Below are 21,535 nucleotides of genomic sequence, written 5' to 3'. Positions count from 1 at the left end.
TAAAAATTTGACCCTTTGAGGGGGAGGTACCAGAAGGAGTGGACCGATATATCCCATCTTCACAGCAGCTATTGTATTAGAAGAAATAATGGGATGTGTGAAATATGAAGAGAACCTGATGCTTATTTCGGATTTTGTGATCGTTGGGATTATTTAAAATGTTGTCCCTTTGTGAGGGAGGTACTAGAAGAAATGATCCGATTCCTACCATCTTTATAACATATTTTGTTTTGGTGGAAATATTGAGATTTACCAAGTCTGAATGGAATCGAATCTTAATTTCGCGTTTTATGAGCTTCATGGATATTCAAAATTTTGACCCTTTGTGGGGGAGGTACCAGAAGAAGTAGACCGATATATCCCATCTTCACAGCAGATGTTGTATTAGTAGAAATAATGGGATATGTGAAATATGAAGAGAACCGGATGCTCATTTCGGATTTTATAAACGTTCTGGTTATTCAAAACATCGATCCTTTGTGGGCGAAGATACTAGAAGGAATGGTCTGATCTCCACCATCTTAATAAGAGATCTTGTGTTGATGGAATTATTGAGATGTGCCAAGTCTGAATGGAATCGGATGTTAATTTAGCGTTTTATGAACTTCATGGATACTCAAAATGTTGACCCTTTGTGGAGAAGGTACCAGAAGGAGTGCACCGATATATTCCATCTTAACACCAGACCTTGGGTTAATAAAAATATTGGGATGTGTGGAATTTGAAGACAATCGAACACTTACATCACATTTTATAAGAGTTGGAATTATTCAAAATTTTGACCCATTGTGGGGGAGGTACTTGATGGAGTGGGCCGATTTTGTCCATTTTCGCACCTGACGTAGCACTTATGCAAATAATAGTATTTGAAAAGTTGGAGCAAAATCGGACTATCATTGCTCTTACTGTGCAGTAAAACATTTTTTGTGGAGAGGTACCAGAAGGAGTAGACTGATATTGTCCATCTCCGAACTCAATCTAAGTTTGGCAATAAATTTACGATGTATTAAGTTTGGACCAAATCAGATACTCCCTTTAAGAGTTATCGTGCACACAGACAGACAGACGGATGGACGGGCCGACACCTCCATATCGACTCCAAATATTCTGAAACGGATTTGATCCAAAGAGACCTAGTTTCTAAAACCGTTATTTCGATGAGGCACTTTTTGGGAGTATCAAATGAAATATACCCTCTGTATCGATATGGCTGAGGGAATAAAAATGCGATACGTCCTGATATTCGGTATTTTAATGATTATAAAAACATTATTCACCGTAATTGTTTCAAATTTCATCTTTGAAGCTCGTAATGAGTAATACAACCTATGACGGAAAATTTTTCGCATCTTCTTATAGCTCACATATAATGGGTCCTCCCTTTATTTGGCACTTTGATGAGATTAGCGGCATTATTCACCGGAATTATTCCCAGTTTGATGATATTAGAGACATTTTTTTTACCGGGATTGTTTTAAATTTTGTATTTAAAGTTCGTAATGGTACTACAGACTACGACAAAAAATTTTATATGCAGGTCCACGTCTTCGTATATCCCCCCATATAACAGGTTTCCTTGGAGCGGTGTTTTTGATGGAATTTTTTGGAATTTTTTCAAGATCCTTCAAAATGTTGGATGGTATTAAAAGTTTCGTTATGAGATATTTTCCCTTTTAACTTCCCTTAATGCGATATTTTCTCATATAATTTCTTCACTCTCTACGACCACATCTTGGGAAGCCTTCTTTTCTTGGGAAAATAATAATAAAATTTCTTTCAACGAAATTTCATTAAAAACGAAGAATTCTTTTGAAATCAAATTTAAAGATTTTTCACAGATTTAAGTTAATCTCTTAATTGTATCTCTTAAGTATCAGAAAACAAGCTGGGTCATTTAACACCATTGCAACCAACACACACACCCTCACCTGAATATACAGAATTTCCTTAAATTAAGAAAATGTTTTCGTCTTTCTCTTCCTCCACCCCCAATGAGCTCCTCTTTGTTGAGCATTGAAGAGCTTCCTCCAAAAGTTTGCATGCACAGAAGAAAAGCAACGAAATAACCCCTGCCATCATCATCATCATCGTCATCCTATTATCCTGTCATCCTTCCATCCAACCATTCATCCTTCCGTCCAGGGCTTTGCTGTTTGGCGTGCAGCATTTTTGTGTTATTTTCCCCTGTTTTCATATTTCCTTTTTCACTCTTTTTTTTTCGAAACTTAACAACTTTATTTCCTTTGACCTTTTGGCAAGCGTCTTAGTCGAAACACAGCGTGTTTTTTATATTTTTTTTTTAATAAAAGAAGCAAAGAAAACTAAAATTCATTCGCACCATGCATGTGGAGTATGGGTTGGTTCGTGGAGCGAGAACGCTATTCAAAAGGAATGATAAATATTATTTAATTATGAACAACAATATTTAATTATTTATTAAAAATGTTCTTTGTTCCAGAGAGTGATTTTTATGGGAAAAATCCGAAGGAAATGAGAAATTATTATGTTGTCTACGGAAGGAATGGGGGCCAAAATATCATTCACTAAAATAAAGGTATTAGGTCCTTTGCCTCTTTAAAAAATCCTTCTAAGAACATTTGCAGCCAGAAGTCTTCCCACTTGATGTACACGTAATCTCCCAAGGAAATAATATTTGTACTAAACTTGCCTCCCATCTGGGAAGATGGGAGATATCGGCCATTTTTTTTTTTTTTTTTTTTTGGTACTGCCTCCTCAAAAATCGATACTTTATTTATATATCAGATAAAAAAAAAACTAATCAAGTACCATAGTCCAAACGGGCCCTGTGGTAATATTTGACCTCTTGGGCGGAGGTACGTATATCAGTGTTGTTATTGCAACTGATCGGCTGTTTTAGCACCGAATCAGCTATCATTGGACCTGTTCAACTATAATCGGGCTGAGCAGGAGTTGTCGCTCCTGCTCAGCAGCTACCAAACCTCATTAACTGATCAGCTGTTTTGGACCCGAGATATTGGTTGTCTTATTTTCCCATTATAAACTCTTTTCGGACCTGAAAAACGGCTGTCAGAGCGGTACAGCTGTTGTCCTATCTGGCAAACGTGGTTGAATCTGATTAGCTATTGTGGCATATGTTCAGGTTTTCTTGCCGTAATCAGCTTGACCGACTAAGTGCAGTCCAACCTGATCAGCTCCGCTGGACCCTATGAGTGATTGTGATTGTTGCACCTGATCAAATATTGTCCCACATGATCAACTGTTTCCAGACCTGAAAAGCTTCTGTCGTACCGGAGCAACTTCTGTCCGACCTGAACTACTTTTGTCGGATCTGATAACCTATCGTCGCATCTGCTCAAGGATTCTTGCACAGATCAGCTAATGTCGCCCTTGATCAACTGTTGTTAGACCAGATAAGCTGCTGTCGGATTCGATCAGCTATTGTCAAACTTCTTCAGCTGTTGTCACACCTGGACAATTGTTATATCTATGAAAATAAGATCTTCAGACTAGTTGTATAAATTTCAGATCATTGATTATATAAAAGAGTAGTGAAATAACTGACTGACTGAGAATCAACGCCCAGATGAAACCGCTGAAGCTAAAATCTGGAAATTTTGCAAGAGGATCAGTCTTGGTGCCTAGACGTGTAATAAGACTGGGGTTTTGAAATCGTACAAAAAATTGAATACTTTGTATTGGACATACAGAAAGGACATAGAATTCTGAATCACGGAATGTGAGTCACTCATGGAGTGAAGGAAAGATGTACCAAAGGAATTTTGGAAATTCGAACTTTACAATTACGAAAAGTTCCAAAATGTTACCAAAACTTTTAAAATGGTACCATTTGGTTTTATGTGAAAGGATAGGGCTAAAACCTTGAAATTTGGTACGAGAATAAAGGTTGGAAAGTAAGTTTGATATATGAAGGTGTTTTTGGAAATGTGTACCAAGTGTGGAAACTGTACTGTAAATGGTACTAAATTTGGAACAGGTTGGTTTAGGAAGAACATATGAGGTTGGAATTTTGAAATTTTGTATGTTGGTGATAGGTTTGCCCATAAAGAGGTGGGTTTGGAAATGTGTACAACAAATGCACAAAAAGTACTAAATGGTACTATATTTGGTACAAAAGGGTATCGGGTGAACAGATGGTTTTTGAAATCTGAAATTTGGTATTAGGGTCGTTGTTCATAAGTAGTCTGCACATATGGAGGTGTTTTTGGAAATATGCACTAAGTGTGCGAACTGTACTGAAAATTGTACTAAATTTGGAACAGTTTGGTTTAGGGTGGACAGATGAGGCTGGAATTTTGAAATTTGGTATTGAGGTTCCTATTGGTGTTAGGTTTGCCATTTAGAGGTGGATTTGGAAATATACACTACAAGTCTACAAAAAGTACTAAATAGTACCATATTTAGTACAAATTAGCATTGGGTGAATAGAAAGAGCTTGCAATCTGAAATTTGGTATTAGGGTCGTTGTTCATGCGTAGTCTAGACAACTGTACTGAAAATGGTACTAAATTTGGAAGAGTTTGGTTTAGGGTGAACAGATGAGGCTGGAATTCGAAAATTCGTTTAAGTGTCCCGATTGGTGGTAGGTTTGCAATAAAGAGCTGATTTTGGAAATATGTACTTTAAGTGCACGAAAAGTACTAAATAGTACTATATTTGGTACAATTTAGTATTGGCTGAATAGAATGTACTTGAAATCTAAAATTTAGCATTAGGGTTGATATTTATGTATAACCTGGACCTGGTTTCGGAAATGTGTGCTATAATTATATAAGAAGTACTAAATGGGTAGAAGGGGTAGAGACAAAATTCGGAAATTTAATATTTAGATTACTGATGGTATCTGAGTTTAAAATTTGGCGGTGGTTTTAAAATGCTTCATATATTTGTACATAAAGTAATAAATGGTACAAAATTTGGTACTGGGTGAAGGGATAAGGATAAAATCTTGAAATTTAATGTAGCTGTAACTGTTGTTATCAGATATTGAGTTATGAGGGTAGTTTTGGCTACGTGCATTAAAATTGTACGAAAAGTATCGAATGTTAACATATTTGGTATTGGATAAAGGGATAGAGATTGAATCCTCAAACTGAATCCATTGAACTGTTGGAACGTATCTAAAATTTACGCTGACAAAGAAGAATGGGGTGAGACCCCAAGAAACGGAGTTTAATTAAGGGAAAAATTCTATCGCTCTTAAAATTAACTTAGACATTTATATTACCCCTAATATGTTTGTTATTAAAAATAGGGCATATCGGTCCACGTTTCGGTAAGGGTCCTATATAGCGTTACTTCCCGATTTTCGGTGTTTTGAATGTTTTGACATCAATTTAAAACATGATATTTAGAGTTCTGCGTAGAAGAGATTCACGCTAAATCTTTCCAAGATTGCTTCAGTATTTTGTGTAGGCCCTATATTACAGTACCTCCTAATTTACAAAAAAAAAAAAATTTCATTTTTTCCATTAATCTCCGCTTTTTGTTATTTCATCGCTCTGTGAGACGTAGCAGGCACATGCTAGTGTGTTTATTAAGGATATTAAAAATACTGGTCTTAGAATTCAATGTCATTTGGGATTTTTCTCGATTTGGGATTTTTCTCGATTTACCTAATATCATCGCCTTCACTAAGAATTCACCATCTCTTAAAATGGCAGTTGCTCTATATCACCAGAGGGGTATGGGTTGCGGGGAATGGGTAGAGTAGAGTAGGCTTTACTGCAGTGTAGACTGATTTTGGATTCCCGTTATTAAACGATCCATTTACCAAACCAGATGTTTCCAAAATCGCCATAGAGTGAACCAATATCGCCCATCATCGCAACTTATAAAAAATATTGGGTATTTGTTTTGGATTATTCAATATGTTGAAATTCCAGAAAGGGGTTACCTAACAGTACCTCACTTGGAAATATTTGAAAGTATTTAATTGCGCCATATTTTGGGAGTATTGTGCTTCACAAAATACCTTGAGATCTTGAAGAAATATTTGATCTTTAATTATTTTTAGGCGGTTAAATTTTTTTCTACCATGAAATATTTTGTCCCAATCCCATTAAATTGTGATCAATTGATTCCAAGGAATAATGTTCTAATCCTATGCTTTCTGGGTTTGTTTTATAAAAAATAACTCTGTACCTGCTGTAAATTCGTTTTCTATTTTAAGCATCTATTTTTATGTAGAAAAAATCCTTAAGTTCCAAAGTTCTTGATTCCTTAAATCCTATCAGCCGCATATTTTGGTATTACAAATGTTTTTGTGCTTTGTTCCACTTCGAGGATGTTTTCTTTTCCTTTTCCCACCTTTCATTCATTTTTTTTCATTTCGAAATTTGATAATTATCTGCAAATCTCGGCAAAGTTGATGAGACTGCAACTATTTCTACTTCACTCTTAACAATCTTCCGGTTTCCTGTTTTAAATAGCAAAGTGTTTTGTGAGAGTGTGTGTGTGTTTGTGAGCGTTAGCTTGTCTTCCTTCCTCTAGCTTTTTGGATTACTTACAGCAAGGTTTTTGTTTTCCAGTCAAGAGAAGAAAAACGGAAACAAAAGCAAACAATTTGCGTGTTTTATATAATTATCAATAAAATTAACACAACAAAGGGGGGAGAAGGCCCAGTGGGGGGGAGAGAGAGAAGAACAAGATCAGGTGGGTGGTGGCATAACAAAGACTGTAACCCGGTCAATGATGGTATTAAAATGCTGGGAGTATACCAACGCTTTGGCAAGGCATAACACGACAGGATAGAAATTAAATTATGTAAATTCTTATTAAATTACTTCAAAGCATTCTAATCGGAGGGGGAGAGAAATTTAACGAAAATGTCTTCAGGGGTGATGAAGGTAGATGGATTGCGGCTAAAATCTCGAGAAAATAAAATCTTCTATATTCGACAGTCACAGAAGTGACAGGTGAAGGGTGAACGGCCTCAACATGTTTATGAATATATTATTTAATGAAATATTCTTTAATATGGATAGAGATTTTTGCTCATATTTAACGGCGTATAAGCAAGGAACAAGCGGATGAAAACAGGCAGGCAGACAAGCAAGAAGAAGACATTTATGCAATTCAAAGTTTTTATATTGAAATTGAGTTGTGCCACTCTAGTCGATCGAACGAACTAGTCCTTACATAGTTCCATGGAAGGGAGTTGTTCAAAACTAGTTGAGTACTCCATTTCCTAAACGTATGAGTGATTTCATAAATTTCACATCACTCATACGCAAGGTTTTCATACAAACGACCTGAGTCCAGGATGATATGAAAAAACTACAACCAACTTCAGACTGCTGTCATTTCTAAGCCACACGTCCGACATCCGCTAAAATTATTCCAGTGACAGCTCATTATATCGCTTTCAAGCGTACAAAAGCATTTAGGTGAGAATTTTCCAGAAAAAAAGTTATTCGTGACGGAATTCGAGCGTGGTAGTGTGATTTCTTTATATTTGGCTGGAAAACCACAAGTGGCTATCATTAGAGCCCTCCAGCATTTAAATGTGAATAAATCTTTTGTGTATCGTACCATCGCCCGTTACCGTGATACTGGTAGCGTAGCCCGACGTCAAGGAAGAAATCAGCAACATCAGCAGAAATTGTTCGAAAAGTAAAGAAGCGACTTGAGCCATCCAAAATGGATCGTGAGCTGAATATATCGCAATATTCCATTCGGCAAATATTGAAAAATGAGCTCGGGCTCGGCTCGAGCCATTGAAATTCCAAAAAGTGCAAGAACTTACCGCAACAGAAAAAAGTAGACCTAAAATGGTGAACTGCCGAATTTAGTTTTCTCCGACGAGAAAACATTCATTGTCCAGCAGTTTGCAAACAAGTAAAATGATCGTGTTTACCTGCCAAAGAGGTCAGCTGAAAATGTGCTCCTTCTGTTGGCCAACAGAACTCAAGCGCCGACCATGGTGATGGTGTGGGCCGTCGTAACAGCCGATGGTCGCTTTCCGCTCGTTTTAATCGACGGTGGCATCGAAATATATGCCGAATATTATTGCGAAAATATTCTGGAGGATGTATTAAAGCCTTGGGCACGCAAACATTTTGGTTGCAGACCTTGGACTTTCCAACAGGACTCAGCACGCACCACCCAAAAATGAGGTTCTTCGTTTCACTTCCAGCGCACAATGGCCACCAAAATCTCCGGATACCAATCCGTTGGACTATTGTGTCTGGAGTATTTTGGAAAGCAAGGTTGGCACTAAAAAATACCAAAGTGTCGATCACCTCAAGCAAGCGCTTCACCGAGAATGGGCCAAAATACCGCAGAGCAACATTCGGGCAGCGTGTAACGGTTTTATTGGCCTTTCGAAGGCCATAATTCGTGCCAAAGGTGACCAAATCGAACAAATCTAACGTTTTTCTAAAATTTGATGCTATTTCCGACATGTTTTGCTTTCATTCAATAAAATTTAAAAAAATATGTAAAAATTATGGCGTTTGACTTTGTTGCAGTTTTTTATCTCACCCTGTGGTAGGAATTTCACTGATCTAGTTCGTTTGATTGAACTAATTTGTTATGGCTCTACCGTGAAATCCGGTCGTTTGTGTGAAAATTGTGCGTATGAGTGATGTGACATTTATGAAATTACTCATACGTTTTGGAACAGGTACTGAATTATGAACTAGATTGACGCCACTCTTAATATGTGCTATTAAATGACTAAGTCTTTAGTAAATTTAATCTCATTTTGGGTAAATCCTCCCATGACCCTTGTAGACCCGAGTTGCTAAGAAAATTTCTTCCAAGATATTATACCCACCTCATAATAAAAGTCCATAACTATGCATCCCTGTAGGAGAGTGTGTGTGTGATAACTTATTTACCGATGTCATGTTACGCTCCCAAGAATAGGAAGTCTACAATTTGAAAGCAATTGTCCATGCATGGCGGTTGTTTTTCCTAACATGCAAAGAAAACATCTCGATAATTTATTAGATTTAAACTGCCAAACACCGCATGTATGCAGATGACGATGATGGTAATGGAAGGAGCAAAAATTGCTATGAGTAACAAAAAATATATATTAAAGATTTTTTAAATTTTTCGTCATTTTTATGAAATAAAAAATTTCGTATATATTTGCTAAAATATGATTTTTATAGAAAAGTAGTAAAAATCGCACATTAGGACTGAAGATTTTTTATATGGGAAATATATGTCCACTAAACCACTAAAGAGTGGTTGAGTCATTTTTACAGAAAAGAAAGTCTTCAGTGCTATAGGAAAAATTAGAACACTGTGACCAGAAACATTTTTACAGAGTAAAAAAGTCTCATTGGCTGAAGGAATTTTTCTATAGAAAATAGTTAGTCTTCAGTGAAAGAGAAATTTCTTCTAGAGGACTAAATCAGATTATTTAAATATCTTTATCACAAAATACCAAAAAACGCTCACAGAGACTGAAGTTTTTTATAGGCAAAAATTTGGCAGTCCTTAATGTATAGTTAAGAATCAGTTTCCAGTGTCCGGATATTTAAAAAAAAATCAGAAAATTTTTTGTGTAGAAATGAAATCTTCTTTAATTCAACGTTCTGTCAATAAAAAAATAGTTAGCTTCCAGAGAAAGAATTTTTATTCTAAATAAACAAGCTAAAAGGTACCAGCCGGTTTGGCCGACAGATGTATATCCTCAGCCAATGTTCGGTTATTTAAATATATTTTAACTTCTGTTATGATCATTCAAATTGTTGAGTCTCTATGGAGTAGGATCCGAAGGAATGGACCAAAATTTTCCAATTCGTATAGGGCCTAAATAAATGTAACATAATTATCGCTAAGAATCGCTGATTTGTTTCGCAAGTTATGATAGATAAAAGTATTGAAAATTGTGACCCTTTGCGGGTGAGTTATCAGAAGGTATACGCAGATATATATCGTCTTCACAACAGATCTTGTGTTAGCAAAAATGTTTGGATGTGTGACAATTAAAGAGAGTTGGAAGCTTATATAACTTTCTTTTTTTTTCAAAAATTTGAACCCTATGTAGTGAAGTACCAGATGAAATTGTGAATTGAGATGCACCAAGTCAGATGTTAATTTCACGTTTTATGAGCTTCATGAATATTCAAAATGTTGACCCTTTGTGGGGGAGGTACCAGAAGGTGTGGAGCGATATATTCTATCTTCACACCAGACCTTCTTAAAAGCGCAAGAACTTACACCGCAACAGAGAGAGAATAGATTCAAAAGAGCTAAAGAGTTACTTCGCTTCGCCGAAAATGGTGAACTACCGAATTTGGTTTTCTCCGATGAGAAAACATTCGTTGTCCAGCATTTTGTGAACAAACAAAATGATCGTGTTTACTTGCCAAAGAGGTCAGCTGAAAATGGGCACCTTCGGTTGGCCACCAGAACTCATGCGCCGCCCATGGCGATGAGGTGGACCACCATAACAGCCTATGGTCGCACTCCGCTCGTATTAATCGACCGGGACATAAGAATAAATGCCGAATATCGCAAAAATGTTCTGGAGGGTCTATTAAAGCCTTGGGCGCACGCTCAGAACCCGCCGCCCAAGAATGGTTACAAAATGAAGTTCCTCGCTTCATTTCCAGCGCACAATGACCACCAAAATCTTCAGATACCAATCTGTTGAACGATTGTGTCTGGAGTATTTTGGAAAGCAACGTTGGCACTAAAAACTACCAAAGCGTAGAGCCAAAATACCGCAGAGCAACATTCGGGCAACTTGTTGCGGTTTCGTAGGGCGTTTGTAGGCCATAATTCGTGCCAAAGATGACCATTTCGTACAAATCTAAGAAACTTAAAGCTATTTCCGGCATTTTTAGCTTTCTTTCAATAACATTAAAAAAATGTAAGAATTATAGCGTTTGACTTTGTTACAGTTTTTTATCTCACCCTGTATACCGTCTCCAGCCATATGGCTTAGGGCATAAAAAAATTCCCCAGTCCCTAGGGACAATTTTTTCCCATAGAAAAAAAACCATACTTCGTTCTTTAAGCTGTAGAATGCATTCTTCAATCACAAACCTTTCTGTAGCAACAAATTCGTTACCTTTTGGGATTTTATTTCTGTTTTATAATTAAAATATCAAAATTCGAAAATTTTTAATATTTGGATATTGCCGTGTCTCCCCCAATTATGTTTTTGTCACCATCCTTTAGTTCGTTTTTAACAAATTATGCGCAAAATCACATTAAATATTCGGATACAGTTATATGGAGACAGTACCAAAACTTGGACCCATATGATCAATTTCAATACCTATGGACCTAAAATATGTATATCTCAATAAAAATTTATCAACCTGCTTCATTTTGTTCTAAAGCTAAAGGGATTTCCACAGAGAGACGGAGAGACATGGCAAATCGACATACAATCTAATGCTGATCAAGAAAATGTATACTGTTTGGGGTCTCGAATGCTTGTTTCCAGGAGTTACAAGCGGAATGACAAACTTATTAAATCCTCCATATTATGCATGGCGCAGGGTATAAAAGTCAGTCCTCAGGAAAAGAGGATATTTTATAGAAGAAATAAGTGAAAATGCAGCTTTATACCCTCCACCATTTGGAAGAAACTTGAAAATTTCAAAAAAATACCGACGAAAAATACCCCTCAAATGAAAACCTTTGTATAGGTCTATACGAAGTCGTGGTCCTACATAAGTAATTTGTGTCATAGGCTGTAGCAACGGTTCCGGACTTTATATACGAAATTTGAAACAATTCTGGTGAATAATGTCGCAAAAATCATAAAAAATTCCGAATATCTGGGGGTAACGTTATATGGGCGCTATACTAAAACGTGGACATATATAGACAATTCTCTTCTATGGGATAAAGTACTCATAAGGAAACCCTTGTGTTGATTTTAAGAGAATTCCATTAAAAATGTGGCTGAAATCATCAAAATACCGAATATTGGGGTGTACCGTTATATGGGGGAATACGTTATCGTGGACTTATATACACAGTTCTCCCAAGGTGTAAAGTACTCACGAATATTGGGGGTATCATTTTATTGGGTTTTTACTATATCGTGGGTCGATATAGCCCATCTTCGAAACTTGACCTGCATGCCGACAAAAGACAAATTTGTGCAAAATTTTAGCTTCCTATCTAAATTCGCTTTGGCTGCTGCGTGATTACAACAGACGGACAGGGCTTAATCGTCTTAGAATTTTAGGCTAATCAAATTATTATTTCGATGAGTTATAAACGGAGTGGTGAACTTAATATACCCTCCATTCTATGTATGCTTAAGGGTATAAAATTGGTCACAGGAGCTGAGGACTGAAGAATTCGATCCTCGGAAACTTGGGTTTTTTTAGCGATACAAAAAAAAAACTGTGCTCGGGGATTAGTAATTTTTTCCTATAGAAAAAATAAAGTTCTGAGAGTTTTCCGCTTTTTTATCAGTCTCCAAAAACAGGGAATTTTTTCAAAAGAAAAAAACAGTCTTCAGGAATTGAGGAATATCTTCTATAAAGGATTTAGCTCCAATGATCAGATTTTATACCAAAGAAGGAGATTCCCCAGTACCCATGGAAAATTTTTTCCTATAGAAAAAATTCCTTACTTCGTCCTTTAAGCTATTTCTCAATCACAGACCTTTTTCTATAGAAAATATTTAGTTTTCTAAAGCAAAACTCATCACTCCTGGGATTTAATTTTTATTTTATAAAACAAATATCAAAATTCCAATATTTTTATCATATTTGAACATTGCCCTGTCTCCCCCAATTATATTTTAATCACCATCGATTAGTTTCGTTTTTAACAAATTATCTGCAACATTTTATTTTTTTCTCCCTCTAAATCAAATTTTTCATTCACTCGCAATTTGTGTTTTTTCTTTCAATCTCCAACTGAATTTCAATTCATGAAATATGGAAAATGCTTAATTGGTTTATATTCCCCAAAAATTCCACTTTAATTAGTGTTGGTTTTAAAAATTTATTTGAAAATTGAGATTGATAATAAAGTGCTTGCCCGAGGTAGGTGGTAATTTATCTTCAGGCGGAAGTTTACCGAGAAACTTATACAAACAATAACAACAATAATGGATGGAAATAAAAAAACTACGACAACAATTATAGTGGTAGAAGTGAAAATCTTTGAAGGTGTTCTGGTACTTACCGGCTATGCAGGCATTCACAATTAAAATAACGATGATAAAGACAAACATGTTGGCCATAAAAATATCCTTCCTCCTTGTCCTTGCAATGCTCCAGGAGGCTTCCTTCGTCTCCTTCTTCGGAAACGTGTCAATGTGTTGGAAATTAAAATCGTAGAGGTTGTTGTAGTCGTTGTTGCTGTCTGTGTCGTAGTGTGGGTAAGAATAATGGCTTTGCCGAATTATAATGTATCTGAAGAATATAAAGTTGTGGATGTTGTTGTTGTTGTTATTGGTCCTTGTTGTAATCCGTTTGTAGCAGTTGTCACAGCTGCTGCAATGCTGGCTGTTCTTGATATTGACGTTATTGTTATTGTTGTTGTTGACAAGTTTGTTGTAACGTAACGAGAATTTTACAATTTTCATAATACGTGAATCCTAGGCTAGGCTATGAGCGCTCAAGGGGGTGAGGAGGAGTAAGAGTATACACGTTGTAGTTCCTGTGGATGCTTGTTAAGGATTCCAGCTAACTAAAGTTGTGAGTTTGTGTGTTGCTGTTGTTATTTGTGCGGATAGCAGATGAAGATGAAGATATGGCTGTGATGCTGTTGTTGATTTCCTAGATAAAGATGAAGATATGAACATAAATCAGTCTTTGTTAAGAAGGGTATGGCGAAAAAGGTCCCTCGTCTGCTGCCACTCTCTCTCTCTCGCTCTCTCTTTTGGGTGACCTTTGCTTTGCAAATTATTTCCCTTAAGTTATTGCCTTTAATTCCGATTTTATTTTCAATTTAAAGCCCTCCAAGTATCCGTTTCGAATTTCCGTTCTGTGTCCCAGCAGAGTTGCGAATCGGAGTGGTGCTGTTGTGGTGGCCACTAATTTCCACTATTCCCCGAAGCAGCCACCTCGGCACGCACTACTAATTGACTGATTGTTTTGTGGCGTTTCACAGTACAGCTCCGTGGAAAACACACTTGGCCGATTGGCCCAGACTTTTGCTTCGTTCGTTTTTTTTTTCGCTTGGCCTTTTAATGAGGGTAACACTGAAAGTGTTTCGCTTCGTTGGCGGATTGCAAGTTTTCGCCTATGGCCAGCACCAGTACCTCAGTGACCAGCAACGTTGTTTACTTATACTCCCGACCGTTGCCACCGCTGCTGCTGAGTTATCGATGTTTTCCGTTTGTTTATTGCTGCCGGCAGTTTCGTTTTCACTGTTCGCCTCTAATGGTGGGCAGTGCGTGTTCCCAAGTTCCCGGGTGTGTATCATCCGCAGCCATCTGCAAATAAATGTTGTTGTTTTTGTTGTTATTTAAAGTTATGGACACATTAGTAGGACTATAATTTTTTTCATTCTCTTTTCACAGTCTGTTTGGCTGTCTGTCCTCTCGTTGGTTCGTTTGCCTTTGGATAATTTATCTACAAAGCAACAGCAATAAAATTCGCATTTATTTTGTGTTTTTAACATTTTCAATTTCCTTCCCACGGATATCCGCTGGCAGTCAATGTTAGCAGCTATTTTGGCTTTCCATGGCCAAAATAACAGCAAACATGGACATGGTCTACTTGGAAAATAAAAAACTTTCGAACTGTTGACATTTTGTTTATAAACAGAAAAAAATACGTGTAGCTGTTGCTTTCACATCGCCAGATGTCTATCTGCTGTAGGTGGGTTTTTTTGGTCAAGACAGTGGTTAAGACATCGGATAGTGGACTACAGTTTTTATACCCTTAGCCATATGGCTACAGAGGATATAAATCAATTGATACGGCCCAAATGTGCCTCAACGAAATAATGGGTTAAGATCCTAGGTCTCTTTGGACCAAATCCGTTTCAGGACATTTGGAGTCGATCTAGGGGTGTCCATCCGTCTGTCTGTCTGGCTGATGCGCATAATAACTCTCGAAGGGAGAATCCGATTTGGTATATCATAATATTATTATCAAACTAATATCTAGTTCGGAAATGGGCTAAATCTGGTAACTAAAGGTCGAAATTTTCAAAAAAAAAAAAAAAAAAAATACTACACAGAAAGAGAAAGGATAATCCGATTTTGCTCCAACTTTGCAAATCCTAATATTTGCATGAGTGCTAGGTGCAAAAATGGACAATATTGGTCCACTCCATCAAGAACCTCCCCCACAAAGGGCAAAAATTTGAATAAGTATTGCTCTTATAAAATGTCATGTAAGAGCCCAATTGTCTCCAGATCGAAATATTTTTATTAAACCAAGGTCTGATGTGAAGATGGAATATATCGGTCCACCTCTTCTGGTACCTCCTACACAAAGGGTCAAAATTTTGAATATACATGAAGCTCATAAAACGCGATATTAACATCCGATTCCATTCAGAATTGCCACATCTCAATATTTCCATCAACGCAAAATCTTTTACAATGATAGTAGAGATCGAACCACTCCTTCTAGTACCTCCCACACCAAGGGTCAAAGTTTTGAATAACCAAAACGATTATACAATCCGAAATAAGTATTCGGTTCTCTTCATATATTACAAATCTCATTATTTTTGCTACCACAAGATCTGCTGTGAAAATGGATAAATATCGAACCACTCCTTCTGGTACCTCCCCCACAAAGGTCAAAAATTTGAATAAGTATTGCTCTTATAAAATGTCATGTAAGAGCCCAATTGTCTCCAGATCGAAATATTTTTATTAAACCAAGGTCTGATGTGAAGATGGAATATATCGGTCCACCTCTTCTGGTACCTGTCCCACAAAGGGTCAAATTTTTGAATAACCAAAACGATTATAAAATCCGAAATAAGCATTCGGTCCTCTTCATATTTCACAAATCTCATTATTACTATTAACACAAGATCTGCTGTGAAGATGGGATATATTGGTCTACTCCTTCTGGTACCTCCCCACAAAGTGTTAAAATTTTAAATATTCATGAAGCTCCATAAAGCGCGACATTAACGTCCGATTCCATTCAGACTTGACAAATCTCAATTTTTCCATCAATACAAGATATGTTATAAAGATGGCAGAGATCCTTCTGGTACCTCCCCCACATAGGGTTCAAGATTTTGAACAATAAAACGCTCAATGAAAGCGAAATAACCATTTTCATTTCAAATTTCACACATCCTAATATAACCTCCAACTCAACACTGGTGTAAAGATGTTACAGATCGACCCACCCCTTCTAGTAACTCCCCCAAAAAGGGTTACAGTTTTCAATGCATATGTCTCTCATAACTTTCGAAACAAGTCAGCTATTCTATACAACATGGTAAATCAAAATATTTTTCAGAACTAGAGATCTGATGTGAATACGGAATGTACCGACCCATTCCCTCGCGTACCTCCCCTATAAAAGGTTAAAAAATGTTTTTATTTTCGATTGTTCGATGTTCGATTTTCTCAAAATTTTTCACATCCCAATATCTGGTACCTCACGCTCATTTTAATATTTTCCAGAAATTATTACTTATTAGTCCAAATCTGGCAGGTTGTAATATTTATATCAGACTAAGGTGGCTTATGCTTCTTTCACCAATAACTGTTCTTCTCCTATTTTTAACTAAAAAAAGCTTTGTTTATTTTGGTACAGCACTCCTTTGTCTAAGCCCTTCACACTCTCAACGGATTTTTATACCAAATTTGGCAAAGGTAGAGCTCGGAAACTCTATAAGATATCTGGTACCAAATATCATTGCTGTCGAAACCATATTACGAATGTGAGGGACTTAAACACCAAATCATATGAAACATATATATGGGAGCTATAGCTATATCTGAACCGATTTTCACCAAATTTGATGTACTTGCTTCTAGACTGAATTCGGTAGGAAGTACCAAAATTCAGGACTTTTTGACTGATTTTCGGCCATTTGTTTCACAATTAACCCGAAATCGGTTGAAGATATATGGGAGCTATGTCCAAATCAGCACCGATCTAGATAACATTTTGCAGAGGTATTTCCGGTCTGGATCTGGTACCAAATATCATTCATGTGGGGGACTTCAACACCAAACCGGACAGAACATATATATATATAGCTATATCTGTAGCGATTTTCACCAAATTTGATGTACTTGCTTCTGTTGGATGTGCCAAAATTTGGACTTGCAATGGCCATTTGGTCACAATTAACCCGAAATCGGTTGAAGATACTTGGGAGCTATATCTAAATCTGATCCGATTATCACTAATTTCAGTAGTGTTCGTCCTTGGGTCAAACAAATAACTTGTGCAACGTTTTATCTGGATCAGGCAATAAATGCGACCTGTTAACAAAAATACATGGACAGATAGACCGACGGACATACATAAATCTTCTCAAAATGTGATTCTATGCAGATCATCAAAAGGAACTATTGGTCTATCTACTTTTCTTTTGCTGGTTACAAACAAATGCACAAAGACATAATCCCCTGACCAACTTGTGGTGTAGGGTACAATAATTGCACCACATTAGTAGTTGAGAGTACTCTCCGTACGTTTAAAGTTTGTGTATCCTAAATCTATCCATTCCCAATCGCTCAATGATATACCATAATTAGTACATTTTTGTACTTTCCCCTACTGGTACTAATTACCAAAAACCCAGCCTTATCTCGCCCCGCCGCCCCTAGTTTGACCCTCAGACAAAATTATAAGATTCTAGCTTCAGCGGTTTCGTCTGTCGGTTTATGAGTGGATCAGTGAATCAGCCAATCCCTCAACCATTTTATAAACATCTACATAGATTTGCCATCTAAAATAAAATTTTATCATTGATAATAGAGTTTCAGGATTTCTTAATAACAAAAATCTCAGTTTTGATATCTTCTATCATCTCGACAAAATGAGTTGCATTCCAACAACAACAACAACCTTGCCTGCAGTCGAATAGAAAATTCAATTTCCAAAACCACTGAGACTTGAATTGAACAGAAGTAATGCAGAGATTATGAAAGATTAAAATGGTTTATGGGCAAAAATGGTATCATGAGCAGGAGAGAGAGAGAGAGAGAGAGAGAAAAAAAAACACATCTGAGGTCTCGTCCACCCAAAAGGACTTAAGTGGAATAGCAAATTGGAATGTTTAAAGGTGAAATGCCCTACAAATCAAATTATAAGACACATTTGGTCGTTAGATAAAAATAAGTCAAAACAAGTAAACAAGTAAACAAGTAAAAAAAACAGTAAGTTCGGTCGGGCGGAACTTTGAATACCCTCCTCCACCATTTGGAACGAATTTGAAAATTTCCAAAAAAAAAAAATTAAATCCGTTAACAATTCTCTTAAAATCTTAAAAATACCGAATATAGCCCTTATATTGGGCGTCTATGCGAAGACGTTGACCATTACAATATTCAAATATGAAACTCGAAAAAAAACCTATACGAAGACCTAGACCTGGACAATTCCAGTGAATAATGTAGCTAAAATCACCAAAAGACCGAATATAGGGACGTGCCGTTATATGGGTGCTATAAGAAGACGTGGACCTGCACAGACAATTTCCTGCCTTAGGCTGTAGCATCCATTACGAACTTCAAATACCAAATTTGGAACGATTCCGGTGAATAACGTCGCTGAAATCATCCAAATACCGAATATCGGGAGGTGCCGTTATATGGGGACTATACGAAGACGTGGACGTGTCCAGACAATTTTCTGCCTTAGGCTGTAGTATCCATTACGAACTTCATATACCAATTTTGAAACGATTCCGGTGAATAACGTCGCTGAAATCATCAAAATACCGAATATCGTGGGTGCCGTTTTATGGGGCCTATACGAAGACCTGGACCTTCATAGAAAATTTTCTGGCATAGAAGTAGTTCCCATTACGAACTCTAAAGACAAAATTTGAAACAGCTCCGGAGAATATTGTAGTTAAAATCACCAAAAACCGAATATAGGGACATGCCGTTATATGGGTGCTATACGAAGACGTGGACCTGCACAGGCAATTTTCTGTCATAGGGTGAAGTATCCATTAAGAACTTTAAAAACCAAATTTCAAACAATTTCGGTGAATAACGTCGCTGAAATCATCAAAATACCGAATATCGGGAGGTGTAGTTATATGGGGGCTATACGAAGACCTGGACCTGCATAGAAAGTTTTCTGGCATAGAATGTAGTACCAAATTATAAACAACTCCGGTGAATGATGTCCTTAAAATCGTCAAAATATTGAAAATGGGGAGGGGGATACCGTTGTTTGTGGGCTTAACGATGTCTTGGACCTATATAGACAATACTCTTCCAGGGGGTAAAGGGCTTAGAAATAACTTCTAGTACGGATTTTTAGAAACTTTCATTAAAAATTGTAGCTAAAATCATCAAAATACCGAATATCGGGAGGTGACGTTATATGGGGTGTATACGGTATCGTGGACCTATATAGAAAATACTAATCCTGGGAGTAATGTACTCACAAGGAACTCCTATTGTGAATTTTCAGACAATTTCATGGAAAAAATTGGCTAAAATCATCCAAATACCGAATATTGGGAGGTACCTTTATATGGGGGCTATACAATATCGTGGACAGATATAGCCCACCTTCGAACTTCCTGCAGACAAAAGACTAATCTGTGCAAAATTTTAGCTTCCTTTTGACTCTAGCGTGATTACAAGAGACGGGCAGTCGGACGGACGGACAGGGCTAAATCGTCTTAGAATTTTACCCTGATCAAGAATATATATACTTTGTTATGTCTAAAATTATTATTTCGATGAGTTACAAACGGAATGACGAATTTAATATACCCTCCGTACTATGTATGGTGGAGGTTATGACAAGGATATTTCTTGTATCATTTCTAAACCCACGATTTTAATGAATAGTCAGAGACATAAGCATTTCATACAAAAAAAATCTGAAAAACGTTAATTAGATGTTTCTGCATTTTTCCAGAATCTTGTTTTTGAAGATTTTTTGTATTGAGCTACTTTTGCTCTCAACGCTCCATACGGAATTTCTGTTGCTGGCAACATGTAATCTCATGAGCTACACAGTTAGTTCATAGCCATTTTGCAAAGTCAAAACACCAATGGCCAAGAGTAAACGGAACACAATCACCACAAGTACCTGCACACATGTTTGAATACTTTGTAGTTGTTGTTGTTCGTATGTAGTTGTTGCTGGTGCCACTTGAAACTTCTTACGGTAAACATCATCATCATCAATGCTGCTTTCGTTTTGGCACGTACCATTTTTGCACAAAAGTTGAAGTCAGTCCTGACTACACTTCGCATTGTTTAGTTCGACTTCGAGTGGAAGATGTTTTATGCATTTAAATTTGGCCATCAATCAAAAGTGAAATTTCGGAGGAAAAACTGTTACGACTGGATAATAACGGTTATTTAGGGGGAAAACAATTTTGAGTTTTAAGAACTTTATTTGAATGAATTCAAAAAATAAATTTACTTTAAACAAATGAAGAAATTCCGAAGCACTTTATTTAGTGGAAGTATAAATTTCATATATCATTTTTATAATATCATAAAATTCTTCAAAGGAGTTTATTATTACAATTTCAGGGTAGAATCGTGAAATTTCACATATACTCGCAGATGCGAGGCATTAGGGAGTAAAAGCAAAGGAGTTCAGCAAGATTTATAAAATTTGAAATGAGGGACTATGAGAATTCGGATATAAAGTAAAGTTCAAATGGTCACAGAATGTAAGGTCATAGTTATTAAGCAATTTCCCACTTCAAATACCCTCCACCATAGTATGGAGAGTATATGAAGTTTGTCATTCCGTTTGCAACACCTCGAAATATACATTTTAGACCCATATATATATTCTTGATCAGAGTATAATTCAAAGTCGATTTAGCGATGTCCATCTGTCTGTCTGTCTATCCGTCTGTGGAAACCACTCTAGCTTCCGAACGAATTGAAGTAGATTGATAAAATTTTACTCAAATGTATGTTATGTCTGCAGGACTTTTGGTATTGAAAATGGCCCATGTAGTTCCACGTTTTGGTATAGCCCCCATATAACGGTACCTCCCGAAATTCGGTACTTTATTGATTTTAGCGACATTATTCACCAGAATTCTTTTAAATTTGGTATTTGAAGTTCGTAATAGGTATTACAGCCTAACACAGGAAATGGGCCATGTATATCCTTGTCTTCGTATAGCCCCCATATAGCGGTACCTCCGATATTCGGTATTTTGATGATTTTAGCGGCATTTTTTACCAGAATTGTTTCAAATTTCGCATTTGATATTCGTATTGGATAATACAACCTATGGCAGAAAATTTTATTGTGCAGGTCCATGTCTTCGCATAGCCCCCTATTTTAGGGTACCTCCCTATATTCGGAATTTTGATGATTTCCGCTAAATTATTCTCCGGAATTGTTTCAAATTTTGTATTTCCACTTCGAAATGGGTACTAGAGCCTATGACATGTATTTGTATGGACCCCATAATTCCTAACTCCTTAACGGATTCT

The 21,535-nt window shown here is 36.7% G+C and overlaps 1 protein-coding gene across 1 annotated transcript in view; it reads right to left on the bottom strand.

Annotated features, from left to right (window-relative positions):
- Positions 1-21,535, bottom strand: part of LOC101893836 (uncharacterized) — a 203,860-nt gene that overhangs the window by 121,958 nt on the left and 60,367 nt on the right. The window contains 1 exon segment of the mRNA XM_059130890.1: positions 13,123-14,377. Coding sequence (XP_058986873.1) covers positions 13,123-13,525 — 403 coding nt within the window. The 5' untranslated portion in view covers positions 13,526-14,377.

This window comes from Musca domestica, unplaced genomic scaffold (genome assembly GCF_030504385.1).
Source record: "Musca domestica strain aabys unplaced genomic scaffold, Musca_domestica.polishedcontigs.V.1.1 8, whole genome shotgun sequence".
Taxonomy (NCBI): domain Eukaryota; kingdom Metazoa; phylum Arthropoda; class Insecta; order Diptera; family Muscidae; genus Musca; species Musca domestica.
This window is presented reverse-complemented; position numbering and strand designations above follow the sequence as displayed.